The following is a 17,143-nucleotide window of genomic DNA, read 5'->3' as shown; positions in this document are numbered from 1 at the left end:
CATTAGTTGCTCAAACATGACACAACCTGCAGCAAACACTTGAAAAACAAACACTTTGACCTCCCGCTGCTCAGACATTGTGGGTTGCAAACAGGGCTGGACCAAAGTCAATACAGGTTTCCTGAACTTAAGTAACTAGGGTTTAATTCTATTGTACCTCAGTTTAGTGATTTAAAACTGAACCCTATCTACACCAAAACAGGTAGATGTGGTGTTTCACGCATATTCTTTAAGGCCAAACATGCTGAAATTTAGGATTTAAAAAAAAATTATTTACATAAATTGTGGCCAAATAAAACATTTAACAAACAAACAAATCAATAACTATAAATCAGGATTCATAAAAGGAGCCATGCTAACAGTTGACACCACCATTACACTGATAGACACATCTTGTGGCCTTGATTAAACATACAGAATTATACATACAATACAATCATACAGAACTAACTAACTAAATATATTAAAAAAGAGCTGCCCGTTTTTTTATTTATCATTGCTCCATCAGTAAACTTAAATTACCCCTGTATGTTGGTGAGTAGGACCTCTGAGCTTTTCAGTGCTTCGTCAACAGAACCAGAGGAGAGGAGCTGGGGAACAGTTAGAAGGATTTCCCACAGCGATGTCTGATTCTGCAGCTGATCGAACACCACAACCACCATCCCAGCAAATGTCGCCATCTCATCTGGTTTTGTCAGCATCAGCTCCATCAGTATCTGACAAACAGTAGCAACAAAAAACAAACGTCACTGCAACAGTTGTTGTATGTACTTGTATGCCCAAGCATTTTAAAAATAAGGGGAAGAAGTTTAAAGTTAGCATCCTCTCACTTTGCAGATAAGAAGAAGCCAACACATAAAAAAGAACACGCACCTGGTTGAGTGTGTTGAGCGAGACTTCAAACACAGTGTCGTTGGAGTTGCAGAAAGAGACCACAGCGAATGTGACCGGGCTGTGTGACGTCGTGTTTATCATGGGCAGCATCATGGTGCAGATGGCTCTCTTCAAAATGCTTGCTGACTCCAGCATTGTGTGAAAGGTCTCCTGTAAGCAATATTATTTAGGAGGAAATAGAAAAAGGACATTTGAATTCTGAACAACTTCTGTGCATTTTTATGAGCCTTTTTTGTTAGAGAATAGTTGTTCTACTGCAGTATACAATGACCTGTACAGCAAAGGCCAAAGATGGTTTCCCTACAAATTAGATAAATTACAGGAACAGGCTCTTCCTTATTCTCAACAGCTCTGTTCCTACTATTACTTTTTTAACAATACCCACCTTATCTCCCAGGAGAGTCGTATTGATGTTCATGAGAGAGCCATTATTAGACCTGCCTCTGTTGGACGAACCTGTAACACAACAACACATTGTTAAAAATCTAGCAGGATATGGCTGTTATAACAACACCTAAAGTCATCATCAACTTTAATGGACTCAAGCCCTTTCAAAAATTAGGAAGGGTTTGAGTCCATTAAGAGTGGTCTTGAAGTGATAGTGGAGGAATGGTTCGTGTTTATGAAATATGTCCATTTGCTTTTTTGTAGGGGGTTTAGATGAAAAGATATCCCAAGCTACAAGGTGACAGATAGCTTAGCGTAGCATAAAGGCTGTTTAAACTGAACAAAGTGGATTTTTGAACTTTTATTTTGTAGAGGAAACAGGGTTGATGTTTCCCCCTGGATCCAGTCTTTATGCTATGATATGCGTCTCCTGGCTATGGTCGAACTCATAGTTAAAAAGTTAATAAGCACATTTCCCAAAATATCAAACTATACCTTAAATGCAGTTCAACATGATTTCTGTGTTTGTTGCACAACATTTTGTAAGTTCTAACTCCCAATGTAGCATTCTACACAGAAGACAGACGCTATGAATGAGGATAACATACCCGCAATGTTCTTCAAGATCTTCACAAATGCTGCTGCATCATTACTAGCTTCCTTGGGGAAAGGAAGGTTGAAGAATTCTTCTCCCTGAATAAGCTTTTCCAGGGGGGAACTCCTCGACCTGTAACACAGAGCCAGAGGAAAGGATGAAGCCTCTTTCAATAAAAAATTAAAAGGCCAGTTCGCCGATTTTCAACCTCAGTCCTATTATGCTATTATGGGGAGCTAATGCCATTATGGTGAGAGAAAAAAACGCAATTTCACTCTGTGCCTTTGGAAGACGCTATCCACTTCTCCAATGGGCCCTGGAAAACCTCCGCCAGACTACGTAAAACTCGTCATCTGGTGGAGGTTGCGTCTCTCGCTGAGCTGTTCCTTTTAGAGGGAGGGGCGCAATGCACGCTGGGTGTTGTAGGAATGTTGAACAGGCGAAACCATGTGCTGTTTGTACAACTTTCTCCACAGCTATGCCGCCAATTTCAAATATTATTGCTTCTATCGATTACAGAGAACACCAGCTTTGACAGACAAGGGGCAAATTGCTCCTTTAACTACATCCATCCATCAATCCATTATCTATACCGCTTGTCATGTAATCTTCAAAGGTCTTTGAATGCTGCCACATGTTGTGGGCCCGTCTTAGATCTGAACCTCTCAATTTTTCTTGGCTGAAATGACAAGATGCTCAAATTGTACTATCCAATACAGTGATAGATACATGTTGTTTGGAATAAAGAAAAAACATTACAAAAGCTAGTGGAGCAGAGGCAAGCTGAAAAAGGAGGAGGGACTATGCCTCTATAAAACAAATAAAGGTTTGAATAAAAGCTGCTGGGCATGAGATCCACACAAACCATCTTTTATCATACCAGCAGGTCATGGGTTAGAGAAACAGGTTTTTCTATCAGCCTTCATCTGGAATTTAAATCTCAGGGTCATTGCAAGAGCTTGAGACACAATAGAAAGGAAAACACTTGTAAGCCACTTGGACTAACTGATGTGTGTATTCAACACTCCAGTTCAACGTTGAAAAGTTTCCATGATAAAGGTGCGTGTTTCCTTAGGATTGTGTAACTGCACGTGTTCAGAGAGCTCTTTTTAAGCAAATAAAGTTTGAAAAGTTAAAAAAAGTTTTCTACTTCTGTGCTAAAAATATAAAATATTCTAAAAAATATGAGACATTCAGTATGTTTAATATTTGTAAGTTCAATAAGGAGGCATAGATGCAGTGAGACTGACTGAAACATGCATCTGGTGTTTCAGCAGTATATCTCAGATAATAGATAATATACACATATCTGTACTGATTAAATGGAATGGTTACCTTGTTTGCCCTGAGGCTCTGTGAGTTGACTTTGAAGCAGCTGGGTCCACAAGTCGTGATTTGTTATGGCAGCTGCTGTCTGTGTTGCACATTACGGTTTGTAGGAAAGGGAAGAAGCCTGTGCTGGGAAGGTTTCGTGGTGCCACATAACCTGAAATGGGGACAAACTCCGTTAAGAAGTGTTTCAAGAGATCATGTCCCTAATTGTATACATTTGGCAAACACTATATGCAGGATGGAGACACATAAACTGTTCAACATTAATGTTACAGAAAAGTTCAAAAGAAAAAACATGCATCAGCTAAAAAGTTCAATTCTGTTCTAGATGGCACTTGCTATGAATTACCCTAATTTGTTATTTATGTCTTGCTGGGATATATCTGTCCTCTGGATTAAGGGCCTGAATTTCCATGTGTCTGTATCATTACCAAAGCAGTAACTTATACCATCTCTTGTCATGAAACATTTTCAGCTATTGCTCAAACTGCGAACAAAGAAAAAGAGATGTAAAGATCATGAATATCAGGTTCCTTTCAAGCCGATGACTAGACTGACCTTTCTGGTGTTCATTCCTGTTAAAATGTTATCTCAGAAAGTAATGTTTCATCTTGGCACAACACAGAAAGAGAATATTAGCCTAGCAAACACCATTCAACAAAGCGTAGTCATGGCATGTATAGAAGCCATTGTGAAACTTTTAGCATACCTATTAACTTTGAAGAACTGGGTTTTATCAGACCGCAAGGTTCAGACCTACATTTTTAAAGCATATGATCCATGCAGTGTTTACATGGCTATAGAGAGAAGAGTGAAATTGTAAATGAAAATGAGAGTTCAACAAGAACAGAAATAAATTGCAAACGTGGGAGGAACTAAAACCTACCAGTCTGACATCTCGAAACAATTCTCTCATGACGCTTTAGCACATGCCTCCAAATACAATCACGTGGGGGGTTTAATAGCTCCAAATATCTGTGATACTCAGTGGCTCGCAATTAAACCATCTGGTCATATGACATCACTTCAGACTGTGTTTGTAGATTACTTTTGAACACTATATTGCGTAACTCAAGGCTACTGCTGGTCATTTGGTCTGATCAGATACCGTAAAATGCTTTGTGTCCTGCTTTGGGTGTGGTCCAATACTGTGCTTGTTTTTCGCACTAGTACTTAACAAGGAAGGGTAGGTCCTATTGTTCAGACTCACTGGATTGATTCTCGACAGAGCATACTGGGGTTATTATATTACATGTGGATCAATGCATCAATAGAATCTGATCTATGAAAAAAGGGTGGGAGGGTGCATTGGTTACAGTCAATATCAGAGCTGAGTTAGTTCTTTCTCTTACTGATGCTGTACTTCATGTATGCTTTTACTTATAAGAGGTGTCTAGGCAGATTAAACCCTGCTGCTTTAAATGATGCTGAAGCTGTGATAAAATGCTTTCACTGTTTTTTTATTGAAAGGGTTTGTGGTATGTTTTAACAACCGAACTGGTTGGACCTACTGCCCCTCCCATTATATCCAACTCTCATCTTCGGTCACATGTGGGTAACACAAAGGCAAAAACATTCCCCTCCCTCCTTGCGCACCTTTACCCACATCTAATACAGGTAGACCAAGTTTGAAAATAAAAGATTGCAATCTGAAGCAATATGTATGTTTCGCCTGAGTTGATTCGTTGACTCTGATTGTGAAAGTGTGTACAGCGGGCATCAGTTAAGATTCCTACAACAAGCCTGCAGTTGATGATTAATAAGTATTGTGTTAATGCAAACTTAAGCCCATTGAATCATACCCTTTAGTTCCCTAGCATCACGTTTAGGAAACCTTTGATGATGTGAGATTTATTAATGGCCTGTTATGTAATGATATCAAGAGAAAATACATTGTAGGTATATAGGCTATAGAGGATATAAGAGGATATCATTTTAGCATTCAGAAAAAGACTGTACTTTATCATAACACATGGACCTAGATCCAGGCACTATGCAGAATAACACTTACATGTGTCCTTTATTAGTGGAGGAAACTGGTTCCGGGTCACAGCTATGATGATGAAGATGATCAGAGGCCAGATGATCAGAGTCAGGGACCATATCTACAACACAAGATAGTAAAAAACAGTTATACTTAGTTAATGAGGAGGTCATGTCCAGTGGTTCTGTTTTCTCTTAAATTTTAAATTTGAAGCAAGTTGAAGGGGCGGTTGTTTATGTCATTAGTTCCTAAAAATCTTTCCTTGGTTATAATAAAAGTGAAATTAACTGGGATCAGTGTGGCTCAATGAAAATGAAAAAATAACACTCCATTTGAAAGTCACTCACCGGCTGTCGGATGACTGCCAACCCATTCTTCCAGAGAAGAAGCTTCAGTTGGTGGAGGAAGGCCATCTGTAGAGGAGGCTGAAATGAAGACACAATATATGGAAATTATCAATTAATTACTGTACCCATAACAACAAATACTTAAGGGAGCGTTGCTGATCTTTTCTATCTGTTTTGTATCTGTGTTATTTTTACCTGCTTTCTTTTTTATCTTGCTGCATTTTATTTTTGTGAAGCACTTTATAACATTGTTCAAGTGCTTTTATCTTCTATATATATATATATATATATATATATATATATAATAGTAAATAAATAGAAAGTTCTTATTATTATAACTATTATTATAGCATGATTATTATTATCATCTTAGATAAGTCACTAGTTAGTCAAAGGGATTAAGGAAATGATGTCATTCACAAACATGTATTATTCAATTGAAACTTATTTCATTTAAAATGTAGCCTATTGCTATTAATTTTTCAATTCTAATGAAACACACCTCATGAACACCAATTGTCTCAGCATGACTCCACTCATTGTATGCTATGGACTTAAAGTTCTATATTTTTCAGCCAATGTGCACCAAAAAAATTTTCCATGATTATTAGCAACTCCGGCTGATGAGGAAGAGGGTGTGAACAGGAGCTCCAGAAGTGCAGTGATGTTAGCTCAACAGTAATGAAGCTAATTTAGGTTAATTAAACTGATAATTGTCATTAATTGCAGTGAACCAAACTTAAATAAAATCACTGAAATTTACATGGCTGTACTCTCAGAAAATAAAAACAAAAAATGTATTACGAAACAATTAACCTACCTGGCAGCGTCTCTCCTCCTGTGTCTAATTCTTTGTTATCTGACGGTAGCTCGCGGGCTTGTTAGCAAGGACATGGCGCTAGGTGGACCCTAGCAGGATGCCTTTTCCATCAGTAAGTTATAGAATTAAAACAGAACAAATTCACGCTCAAAGAGACAAAAAGAATAAACGTCCTTGTCCTCCGTAGTAAAGTGTAACCACAAACTTCACCACTCTGGTTTCTGTCTCATGTGAATAGCTCCACCTGCGTGTGAGCAGGTAACTCTGAAGGGCGTGTACTCCACCTGCAACCTGACAAAGGAGAGGCACGACTTCGGGGGAACACGAAAGCTATAGAGTTAGGCTGCCCATATACCAGCAATTAGAGACTGTGAGTGGAAGAGCCCTTTGGGGATCTCATCACTTTCACAAAATCTTACATTTTAGGCTAATGATCCTTACCGCCTTCAAAATAAAAGCATACAGATAATCTCTAAAGGTGGATGAAAACTATTACTTTTTACTGTTTTTTGTCTATAAAAAACGTTACGGGTGAAAGGAATAATTAACAATTAATTAACAATAATATAACAATTGCTATTATCTTTTATGCTGATATGGACATATTTGTCAGAAAATGCTATATTTCTAATCATTGTTTTTAGTATTATTGTTATTACTAATATTAGTATTATCATTAGTATTAGTACCATCAGTAGTAGTAGTAGTAGTAGTAGTAGTAGTGGTAGTAGGCAGGTACAACTACAAACACATCAACACTCAGATATAGTATTTAAGAACAAATCTAAACTATAAACACAGGTTTGGCAAACTTGATAGATTCTTTACTGAATAACAAAGTTTCATCTTTTGTAGTATAACCGAAATGATGATAACCTTTTGTATGTGTTGAGATTATACAAGCTGCTTTAAAATCCATTTAAAAAAAATGTTAATTAAGTTACAATTAAGGATTGTATTGAGTAATTGGGATAAATGTTAATTAAGATTATATGTTACATGGTTAAAAAGTGTTCTATCAGGGCGCAAGGCAACACACATTACCCACTTAATTAGCCAAGTCTGTAAGGTGTTGTCAGGGAGGTTAAGGGTCTCCACAGGGAAAAATCATGCTTATATCATGTGAGGGATCCATGGGGAGAAGTCAAAACAATGAATTCACTAGAAGCTGCACATCTTATGTTGAAAGTACAAACAAACATAAGTACATGTCATGTTCATGGAAAGTTATTCTGAAAAACAAATGTGTTTAGTTTGTACAATGAATCTTCACTGTTACACTTAAAGCTACATATGCCAGAGGGGATGTTTCCATGTTATTAAACCTTGATGTGACTTAAACTAATATTATTTTCTATCTCACTCTCCCACATCATGACTGTGCACAAATACAACACTTGATACCGATCATACTAAATGTCTAAGAGAAGGTATTTCTTTAGCGCATGAACCTCCTGGTGGTGTATGCTCTTTCACCAACATGAAACATGACATCAGTAAATTCCTTTTTGACATGTCATGTGTTGAAAGTACAATATGTACCAGTAGAGACTATACACTTAAAAAAGGTTACACTTCATATTTGGGGCATAATAGGATGACAAATGACCCTGTGGAACTGCTAAGCTGTAAATATCATTAACTATTTCACATCGAGGTAGACCTACTGGTTTTTCTGTCTGCAAAATGTGGGAAAAAGTGTCTGAGGTAGCCAAGTGATCAGAATGCTGAGTAAACCACTGCAGCCACAGGAGGCACAATTTCTAGGAGTAGAATAATTGAATCAGGCTGCAGAATATAATCAAGCAGAGATTTCCAAAAAGTTTTCTCAGAACCAGAAGATCTAATCTCTCCCGGGGATTAGAAGAATTACATCTATTTCAGTTTAAAGGTCCATGCATGTTAAAGGCCTGCTGAAATCTGGTTATATAAATATAAATGTAGTGTGTGTATAAATGTATGCATACAGATATATAAATTACATTTATCCACATCACTATTTCATGAAATGTTTAAAGTCTGCTTAAAACTTTTATTCAACATCAAAAGTACACATCTACTGTACAAACCGAGTCATGAGACAATGCCCATACAAGATCAAAATGTGGGCATCCTCAGGAATGAGAACGTGTTGTAAGATAACAGCTTAATGTCTGGCTGCACACAGTGGTTGCTTTGTGACATTTCAATTCCTTTTAATGGTAACAAAATGATAATGGTCTGTCTTATACCGCATAGACGGTGGTTTCAATAGAAAAGGTAGAAGGCATTTAAAATGTCCAAATATCAATAATATTGTAAGGTAACAAATGTTAATACTGGAACTGCATAATAATATGAAATAAGGAAGGAAGGTTAAGCCACACAAAAACTGAAAAACAATGGAAGAAGAAGCGATAGCATCAACATATCATGAACTGGGAATCGTCAGGTTCTTTTTTTTAAAGGCGCCCTGTGGAGTTTTTGACCACTAGTAGTGCTATGGAGCAGCGTTTTTAGGAGTGGACCCCCTTAACTTTAGGTTTTTGTGCAAAAAACAAGGACACATTTGCTAATCTATTAAAGTAGTAATCTCGAAGATCTCAGTTTTTTGTCTTTGGTGGCACCTATGGCGATAAACTGTAATTGCAGATATCCAAACATGTTGCATGTGTATTGCCACAGTTGTATCAGTTGTAATCTGTAGGCAGGGACGTGGATTTCCGGGACAGCAAGTGTTCTGGTTTCCATTTGTAGTACGCTTGTCGTCCGAGTAATATTGACCAAGCATGTATCGGCAGACTGCGGTGGATGCAGGAAAAACTGTCTGTGTGTAAAGCTAAAACAGGTGGAGCATATATCAAAAATTCAACTTGAGATAAATTCCCTGATGCGGTGTCACAAAAGCCATTCAGACTTCCCGACTTCCTCAAATGCATCAGAAATGATCGATCCGACCTCCGTTCAACAAACAAGTATTTTAAAAGTAGAGTAGTTTCCAAAAAAAAAAAAAGCAAGGCTTTCATCAGTGGGCCATAGGCTCAATCACCATTGTGTTACCTCATTCAGCGATAGATAGTGATTTAATAAGACATTTATTTAAATTAAAATCTTCGAGATCACTACTTTAACCTACAATTGGTGGCAGTAACACAGTCAGAAATGAGACAATGTGCAAAAAAAAAAAAGGCAGTGAGGAAGACAAGAAAAAGAAATGTGAACATAAACAAGTTTGAGAGTACTTCATAAACAAGTTTTGCACTTTAGAGGAAGGTAATGCATTCAACATGTTTGTTCGGTCAAAGGGCAACAAATCATAGTGATTAAGTCTTCATAGTGTGCTCATGATCTCTGAGGGCTACGTCATACTTCTGTATATAACACTATCTGTTTCAGTCATAAGACACGTTTTGTCACCAGTGGTGCTGGTGTTACGTATAAATATCAGAGATGGTCTAAAATAACAGGCAGACACGAGGGATAAACAGTCAACACACAACCTACATATTTGTAGATGTACTGGTTGAACGATACAATAACACATGTTTGGCAGCACAGTCATGACCTTCTGATCATCAGGTTCAGTCACAGTGGTCAACACAGACCTGATTGCACAACTCTTAAACCATAACGAGTAAAAAATACACCATAAAATAGTCAAAATATCTTGTATATTTTAAATAAATGTCCCTTTTAACACTGCTATTGGCACTTGCGTGTGTGTCAGGTAAGTCAGAGGTCACATCAATAAACTATCTTCCAGTGTGTGGGCTGTTCACATTCTTTCTCCGAGTCCCCACAGAAACGATTGTACGTAGTTTTAGGGTCGAAACCAAGGATCTCCCTCTCTTCATGGATCCGGAAAGAGAAGGTGGAGACTGATGTTCCTATAAAATATCTGACAAACCAAACAAAGAAATTATAAAATGGAAAAAAACAGAGCAAAAGTAGACAGTCACATGAGCGATATGAAGAATGTGCGAGTTATATGCCTCGTGAAATGCAGGGAGAACAGCATGTACGGGCACTCTAACTCGTTCTTCAAGATGAATACTTTCCATGTGCAGGTAAAACAATGGGGGAATATCTGAGTCATTTAGCATTAAAACCTGTTTCCAAGTTGGCCAAAGGGAAAAATACAGCAACAGGTATTAAGTTGTTAATCGTAAATGATAGCCTAAAAAGAAATAACACAAGTGAAAAGCAACAAGAGTCCAAAGCCACTGCTCTGTGAGGCTGAAACATCAGTGTGTGTAAATGTTTATTTTTAGCACACCCGTTAAGAGAAGGCCCTGAGATAAAAGAAAGTGTAACAATGATATAGCTGATCTGAGATCCTCTGGCAGGAAATCTTAGGGGCTCAAACAGCAAAGGCCTGATCATCTTTAGTTACAAGGCGAGATTCAGGAACGAACAGAGAGTTCCTGCCAGAGGATCTCAGACAACGATCAGGCTCAAATATAAGGTGGTGCCTGACCTTGTAAGGCTTTAAACAGAAGCAAAAAAATCTTAACATTGATTCTAAAACTAATTTAATAATAAAAACCTTCCTCTGGAACTCTCTCGTACTCAAAGGCACTTTACATAAAAGAAAGAACAGATGCAACAATAGCAAATACATTAAGAACATATACAATGCACAAAATAATAATAGGTCATTGGTTAAAGGCAGATTTAAATAGGTGGGTTTTGAGGGCGGTTTTAAAGGAAGGAAGAGAGGGAGAGGTTCTGAGGTGTTGGGGGAGAGAGTTCCAGAGGGAGGGGGCAGCAATGGAAAAGGCTCTGTCCCCCCAGGTCCGGTATTTGGTTCGGGTGAGAGGGGTGAGGAGGTTGGCATTAGTTGATCTTAGCTTGCGGGTGGGGGTATTGGAGAAGGAGGAGGAAGATTGTGAAGGGCCTTATAGGTGATTAGTAGGATTTTGAATTGTATACGAAATTTGATGGGAAGCCAATGGAGGTGTTGTAGGACAGGGGTGATGTGGGCGAGCAGACGGGCGGCAGAGTAATGTGCTCACTTCTGCAGGAACAAGTTGAAAGCCGAGTAGCAGCATTTTGTATTAGCTGTAGCCTATGAATGCTCCCTTTAGTGATACCAGAGTAAAGTGCATCGAGTCTGGAGGTAATGAATGCATGAATTACTTTTTCTACGTCTAAAAACAAGAAAAAGGACTTCATCTTATAGAGATCAGTCTGAGTTGATGGAAGTGTTAAAAGTGTGAGACTTGTGTCGAAAATCACTCTTAGTTTTCTGGCCTCTTCTTTAACATAGGTCGATAATGGGCTCATATTATAAATAAAAAATACAATAATTATATAAATAATTGCATAAAAATATTTTTTTTAAATTTAAAATATTATAAAAATATATATTTTCAAAGAGTTATAAAAGAGCTGTTAAGTTGCACAATATATTGCCCAGGGAGTGTAGAAAAATAAACCTCATGAAATACAGAGAGAATGTACAGAGATGATAATCCATAGTGTGTTTGTATGCAAACAATTGCTAATAGAAACATAATTATTTTTGCAGGTATCTGGTCAACAACTAAAGTCACATTACTTTAAATCAATGATGATGCTCAATTACAATTTATAGGATTAGTAAAGGGGGCTCTAGTGCTACAGATATGTTTTATGGCCTGGGTTAAAGTAAAAGATGACTCACTGAAACACTTAAGAAATATGTTAAACATATAATATCTGCCATCTTATTGTCTGATAAAGAAGAAGCAGATGGATGCACTGTTATGCTAGTCATCATGTAAAGAATGAATGTAACAAAACTAATTTACCTTGCATGTGCACATATCCACTGGTCAATGATGGCCACTCCTCCATCTTTAAGGAGTTCCAGGTCCTCTGCGGATGTCTCAAACCGCACCATGTCTGGCAACAACTTTCTCAGCTCCTTCAGTTCTACAAAATTACACAGATTATATATGAATATAACAGCATTTACAGTCCCTTTATTAGCCCCTTTTACACTGCCAGTTCAAGGCAAGATTATTACACCTCTCTTATGTTTCCTCTTTCGTGTAAAATGCACTGAAGCAGAATGGCGGGACGAAGTTGTTCCACCTCTGAGCCAGCATCAGAGTTAGTAACAGAGGCGTCAGTGTTAATGACGGAGCCGGCAGGGCGGAACAGCACCGCTTGTGTGTCTGTGCCGGCGTTGCTTGGTCCAACGTAAAATGACAAAGGCGGCATGATGGCGGAGCTTCGTTGAGGCGCTGTGGCGGAACCACAGTGTAAAAAGGGCTACTGATATGATATTACTTATGAATATCATTACTTAGCTACGTTTCTCATTATTGTCATTATAATACACTAAATTGTTATCTTATTGTGTAAGTGCTTTTTTGAAATTGTTTTACATTGGCCTTGTAAATTAGGTTAGTTTTACAAAACTTCAAAAGGCAGATTCATAAGCTGCAAAACACTGAAGTGTTCAAGTTAATATTCCAAATAAAATTCCTCCATACCCTTGGGTCATGTAAACAATAAAATAAATAAGATTAAGTCGTCTCTGAATATGCTTTATGAAAATATCATTACCTTCCCCATCTGCATCTGTTGCAACAAATACACTGTCCAGTTTGTGCTTCTTCATCAAGCTGCGCATTTTTTTGACTGCCCCTTTAAGGCTGGGTACGTCCTCTCTGTGCCCCCAGATAAAGTCCTTCCTGCGCAAGTGGACCCCCAGATATGGCCCACCTTTGGCTGAGCCCAGCTTAGCCTGAGAAAAAATTAAGAAAAAACAGACCCCTTGTTTATAAGGCAGAAAATAAAACATCACAACCAGAAATCAATGGATGTTTTAGATTTCAGTGACCCAGAAAAATCTGTAAAAAATTGCAAAATCAACAAATGTATGCTTCAACAGCCACATGGTAAATACTTAATAACCTGTTGTTGTAACTCTTAATTCCTTCTGTACATTCGCATTTGAATGCTACATGCAGACACATTAACTCACTTTCATGCGAGTCCAATCCTCACTGTAAACAGTTTGGTCTCTGTCGTCTGAGGAGTTCAGGTACTTTGCCCTGAAGTCATCTCCTATTAGCCGCAGGTGCTTGGCAAAAACCATACTGCGGCGGGTCTACATCAAATGCAGACAACGACAGAGTCAACTTACAGACGTTATAGTGGGTATTAAAGATATAAAGGTTGGCACCAACACTAGTGAAGAAAGGTATGATATATCAGCTCATTATTTGACTTACATCCCAGTAATCCTTCCCAGCATAATGATCATGTAGGAGGGTCTCTGCTCGGTCAAGCATTACTGATCTGCAAAATAGCAGTATACAAATGAGTTAATCTCATCGGTGTCACCAAAATCTGAAAGGACAAAGTGCAAGTAATACAACACTTAAGTAACAATGGAGTCAGATCATATTTCAGGTATTCACAAATAGAAGAATCAAAGACTCCTCTGGCGTACAGTGGATTTATGCTGAATACTTTGCCTGTTTCAACTACAGACTGACACTTTTGAGTATATATTATTACTTTGGGTCCAGACAGCATCAACTTGGTAGTTTGTTCAGTCCCATATTTTACTGTCAGTAAGCTACACCTTTCTTCTAATATAACAAACAGAAAACTAGTTAATCGCTCCATACTAAAACAAACGTTCGTAGATTTCCTGAAATAGTACACCTGGTTAAAACATGTGAAATAAGCTGCTCAAGCCGGAACTCTGTGTTTGTGTAGACACCAAGGATGAAAGATGTATTGTGTTACAGTAACCTCAATTTTGTGCCAGATTCAATTCACTAAAATTCTAATCTTTGTTTGTTAGTCCATAAACAGGCACAGCGTCAAACATGTACTTTTCAGGCTCATTTGAAAATGTTAATAAACTGTATATTGTTAGATGTAATTTGGCACCCAAACTATTTCCAGTGCTGCTACATGAGTAAAATTAGGTACAATGTCGAAAGGAAATGTTCATTTTAAAAGAAGATTAATAATAATCTCAGTTAAAGCTTGTTTATTTTGGCTTAGCTTATCTGTGACAGTCAACAATAGCAGTAATTGGTGTTTGACAAATCAATACATCATGCGTCATCTATGTATGTGTATAGTCAGTGAAACTTTTATCAATTTGTTGCTCTATAGACTCACGTCACTGTTATGTTTTTCTGAAGAACGGGCGCCATGATGGAGGCGTGGCCTTGGGCTGATATGCATGTTACATTTCGAGCTCTTGTCTCCTCGAAGCCCCAAAACCAGCCCCTGGGAGACACACACAAACAAGACAAATGAGACGATAAAGAGTTGATAATGGATGCAGAGGAAAAAGATGTGCAAGCAGGATGTTGTAGATTTATCAACCTAGAAATAATGTCAAATGGATCAATCACCGTCTGAAGTTTTTTGCACTTTATATTTTAAATAGCTGTTGTGGGTTTTGTGCTTTGTTTTGCTTTACCTGTAGTAGCCCTGTTTATCTTTGGAATACATCAACTTCTCAATGCATGGTCGCTCATCCACTTTTTCCTCCCATTTCCCATCAGTCCATCCCTCTGCGTAGTTTTGTAGAACAAGAACCTGGTCAATGAATGGGCCTCCGTTCTCTAAATATAAGTGGGGAACAAAACACTGCTGAAGTTTTGGTTTGAGCTAAGGAATCTATTAAGATGGGAGATTTAAAAAAAAAAAGGTGAGAGCACATTATGAAAAAATACTCAGTGTACATTCAAGACATACAAAAAGAATGGTTACCCAGATAAAAAGCTCACCTGCAATAAACTCCTCATACTCAATGACGGGTACATTGGCCTGCAGGCTAGTGAGGCTGAAAAACTCTCCCCACGGGATGCGGGTCTGGTGAATGTTGGGGCTCTGCCAGTGGTACAGGCGACCCCACGGAGGAAGCACCAACACCCAGTCATCTCCCTCTTTCCTCAGAGTCTTCACCAGCGAGGCCATGCGGATATAAACATCTCTCCGCAGATTGAAACCCTCCGGTGGGTTCACGTCATACAAAAGGTACCTGAGATGGAAAAAGACGATAGGAGATTATGTTGTTTGACAGAGCAGCAACAGATCGTTGGTCAGTAAACAAGAGTGTTTAAATAGATCAAACCTGCCACACTCAGCATTCAGCAACATTAACATTAATCCAATTTAAAATGCCAAGTATCATTTGCCAGCCTTTACTTGTTTGTGGAATATGACGTAAATAAAGCTCAAAGTAGGGAGGCAAACATCACCATTAAACTAATAGTTGTATCTTGTAGATGCAAACAGAAGACCAGGCAAGAAAAATGAAATACCAATAAGAAACTCATAACACTTTATACAAATCTCAAAGTGCTAAATCAAAAGTGAAATCGTATAATGTGATGAATGTACATCATTTCGACATTTATAAGGGGTTTAATCAAATAAATCCACCACGACAACATCAGCCCCATTATGCCCCAATTCAAAAATTGTTTCGTTACAGTTGGCAACCTTATAAGTCCAACGTTGACCCTACGCTGTAAAGGCGAAAGGACATGGTATAATACGCTAGCGCTAATTAACGGACAATTTATACGCCGAAATCCACTACGACACAATACTGATTTGTAAATTGTATTTGGCGGTAGATCTATAAAGGTGTATGCCTATAATACAACAGAAGTCCTTAAAATAACTACTTTTTGAATTGAGTCCGGTGACGTTGCACCTTTAACTGCACCAAGGCTGTAGGGCTACTTGGCACAAGCGGTCGAGTCTGACAAACGGGATGGAAAAACAGTCCTTAAATGGCAAGAGTGAATCTGAGATTACTACGTTGCGCAGTAAGCAACGTTATATGCTATAAAGGGATGACAGGGGACATAGCAGAAGCTACTGTCGAGTGCTGGTAAATCAACTAGTTAAACGTCAAAATACACTACAACAAAATAATGTGTTGCATAAATTATTAAGTGACATGTCTACAAAGACTATACGGTTCCAAGACACAAGAAGTCCTTAAATGGGCTACTTTCTGAATGGAGTCAGGTGAGGTTACACCTTTAGCTCGTAACAAGTCTGCAGGGCTTATCAACGCAGTCAATTCTGCAACCGGGACAGAAAAACAGCCTTAAACTGTAGGAGCGTAACATGAGGCTGTAATTAGTTCCAGTGCAAACAAGCATTGCTGTTACAGTAAAAAAATGAATCACTGTAACCAGTCTCACGTTAGCATACAGCAGCTAGCTAACGGTAACTTTGCACATCAGTAAACTTACCGTAGATCCCTAGCGACTCCGATGGGCACAGTAGCTGTGTGACTCGCACTGAACACATTGTCACTGTTTACTCTTTCAAATGCAGCAAAAGAGACCAAAACAGGCAAAAATAATGAGGAAAAGGAACAGAGTGAAGTAATGAATACTATCGGTATATGTTCTGCTCTGTGCGCCATATTTCCTCGGAGCCACGCACTTCCGGAAATGTGAAAAGGCGTCTGTGGAGTTGCTGAGCAACCATTAATGATCTGCAGCGTAACTGTTTCTAAGGGAGTGGGGGGTTTCTACGTTTTCTATTCCTTGGTATGCTCGATTCACTTGTTAGAAGATGTATAATAATTATTATTATTTATTGAGCAAAGAAAATAACAGTTACAGTACATATATGCTCGCTTTTATATATATATATATATATACATACCTGCTAAGGCATCTACATAAAAAGGCGAAATAAAGTACAGAAAAAAGTATTATTATAATACAATATAAAACTCTATTAATTAAGTAAATAAATAATTTAATTTAAGTAAAAGAATAAAATTATACAAAATAATAATAAAAAAAAATTTA

General features: G+C 38.0%; 2 protein-coding genes across 2 annotated transcripts in view; both read right to left on the bottom strand.

Moving 5' to 3' along the window:
* The window catches only part of abca12 (ATP-binding cassette, sub-family A (ABC1), member 12), a 67,569-nt gene extending 60,993 nt beyond the window's left edge, over positions 1-6,576 (bottom strand). The window contains exons 1-8 of the mRNA XM_069663467.1: positions 6,360-6,576; positions 5,540-5,617; positions 5,220-5,313; positions 3,212-3,362; positions 1,890-2,008; positions 1,280-1,350; positions 874-1,044; positions 523-716 (exon numbers count right to left, since the gene is read on the bottom strand). Coding sequence (XP_069519568.1) covers positions 523-716; positions 874-1,044; positions 1,280-1,350; positions 1,890-2,008; positions 3,212-3,362; positions 5,220-5,313; positions 5,540-5,605 — 866 coding nt within the window. The 5' untranslated portion in view covers positions 5,606-5,617; positions 6,360-6,576. The remainder of the gene's footprint in view (positions 1-522; positions 717-873; positions 1,045-1,279; positions 1,351-1,889; positions 2,009-3,211; positions 3,363-5,219; positions 5,314-5,539; positions 5,618-6,359) is intronic.
* Positions 6,577-8,384: 1,808 nt separating this feature from the next.
* Positions 8,385-16,749, bottom strand: pofut2 (protein O-fucosyltransferase 2). Its single transcript, XM_069663321.1, has 9 exons — positions 16,574-16,749; positions 15,089-15,342; positions 14,779-14,923; positions 14,472-14,582; positions 13,565-13,631; positions 13,315-13,440; positions 12,894-13,074; positions 12,131-12,254; positions 8,385-10,236 (listed from the first exon to the last, which is right to left on the bottom strand). The coding sequence occupies exons 1-9, from the start codon at positions 16,747-16,749 to the stop codon at positions 10,083-10,085; spliced, it is 1,338 nt and encodes a 445-aa protein (XP_069519422.1). The 3' UTR covers positions 8,385-10,082.
* Between the last annotated feature and the right edge of the window lie 394 nt (positions 16,750-17,143).

Source organism: Semicossyphus pulcher, unplaced genomic scaffold (assembly GCF_022749685.1).
Source record: "Semicossyphus pulcher isolate SPU_LCO1_2020_fin unplaced genomic scaffold, fSemPul1.0.p SCAF_15, whole genome shotgun sequence".
Taxonomy (NCBI): domain Eukaryota; kingdom Metazoa; phylum Chordata; class Actinopteri; order Labriformes; family Labridae; genus Semicossyphus; species Semicossyphus pulcher.
This window is presented reverse-complemented; position numbering and strand designations above follow the sequence as displayed.

What these genes read in the sequence shown, in the direction of transcription:
- pofut2 (XM_069663321.1), bottom strand. Translation starts at nt 16,749, where the DNA reads ATGGCGCACAGAGCAGAACATATACCGATAGTATTCATTACTTCACTC. An exon ending in CAGAAAAACATAACAGTGAC is followed by an intron (nt 13,632 to 14,471) that starts GTGAGTCTATAG and finishes GCTATTTTGCAG; the next exon opens with ATCAGTAATGCTTGACCGAG. An exon ending in TGGATATGTGCACATGCAAG is followed by an intron (nt 10,237 to 12,130) that starts GTAAATTAGTTT and finishes TTGGTTTGTCAG; the next exon opens with ATATTTTATAGGAACATCAG.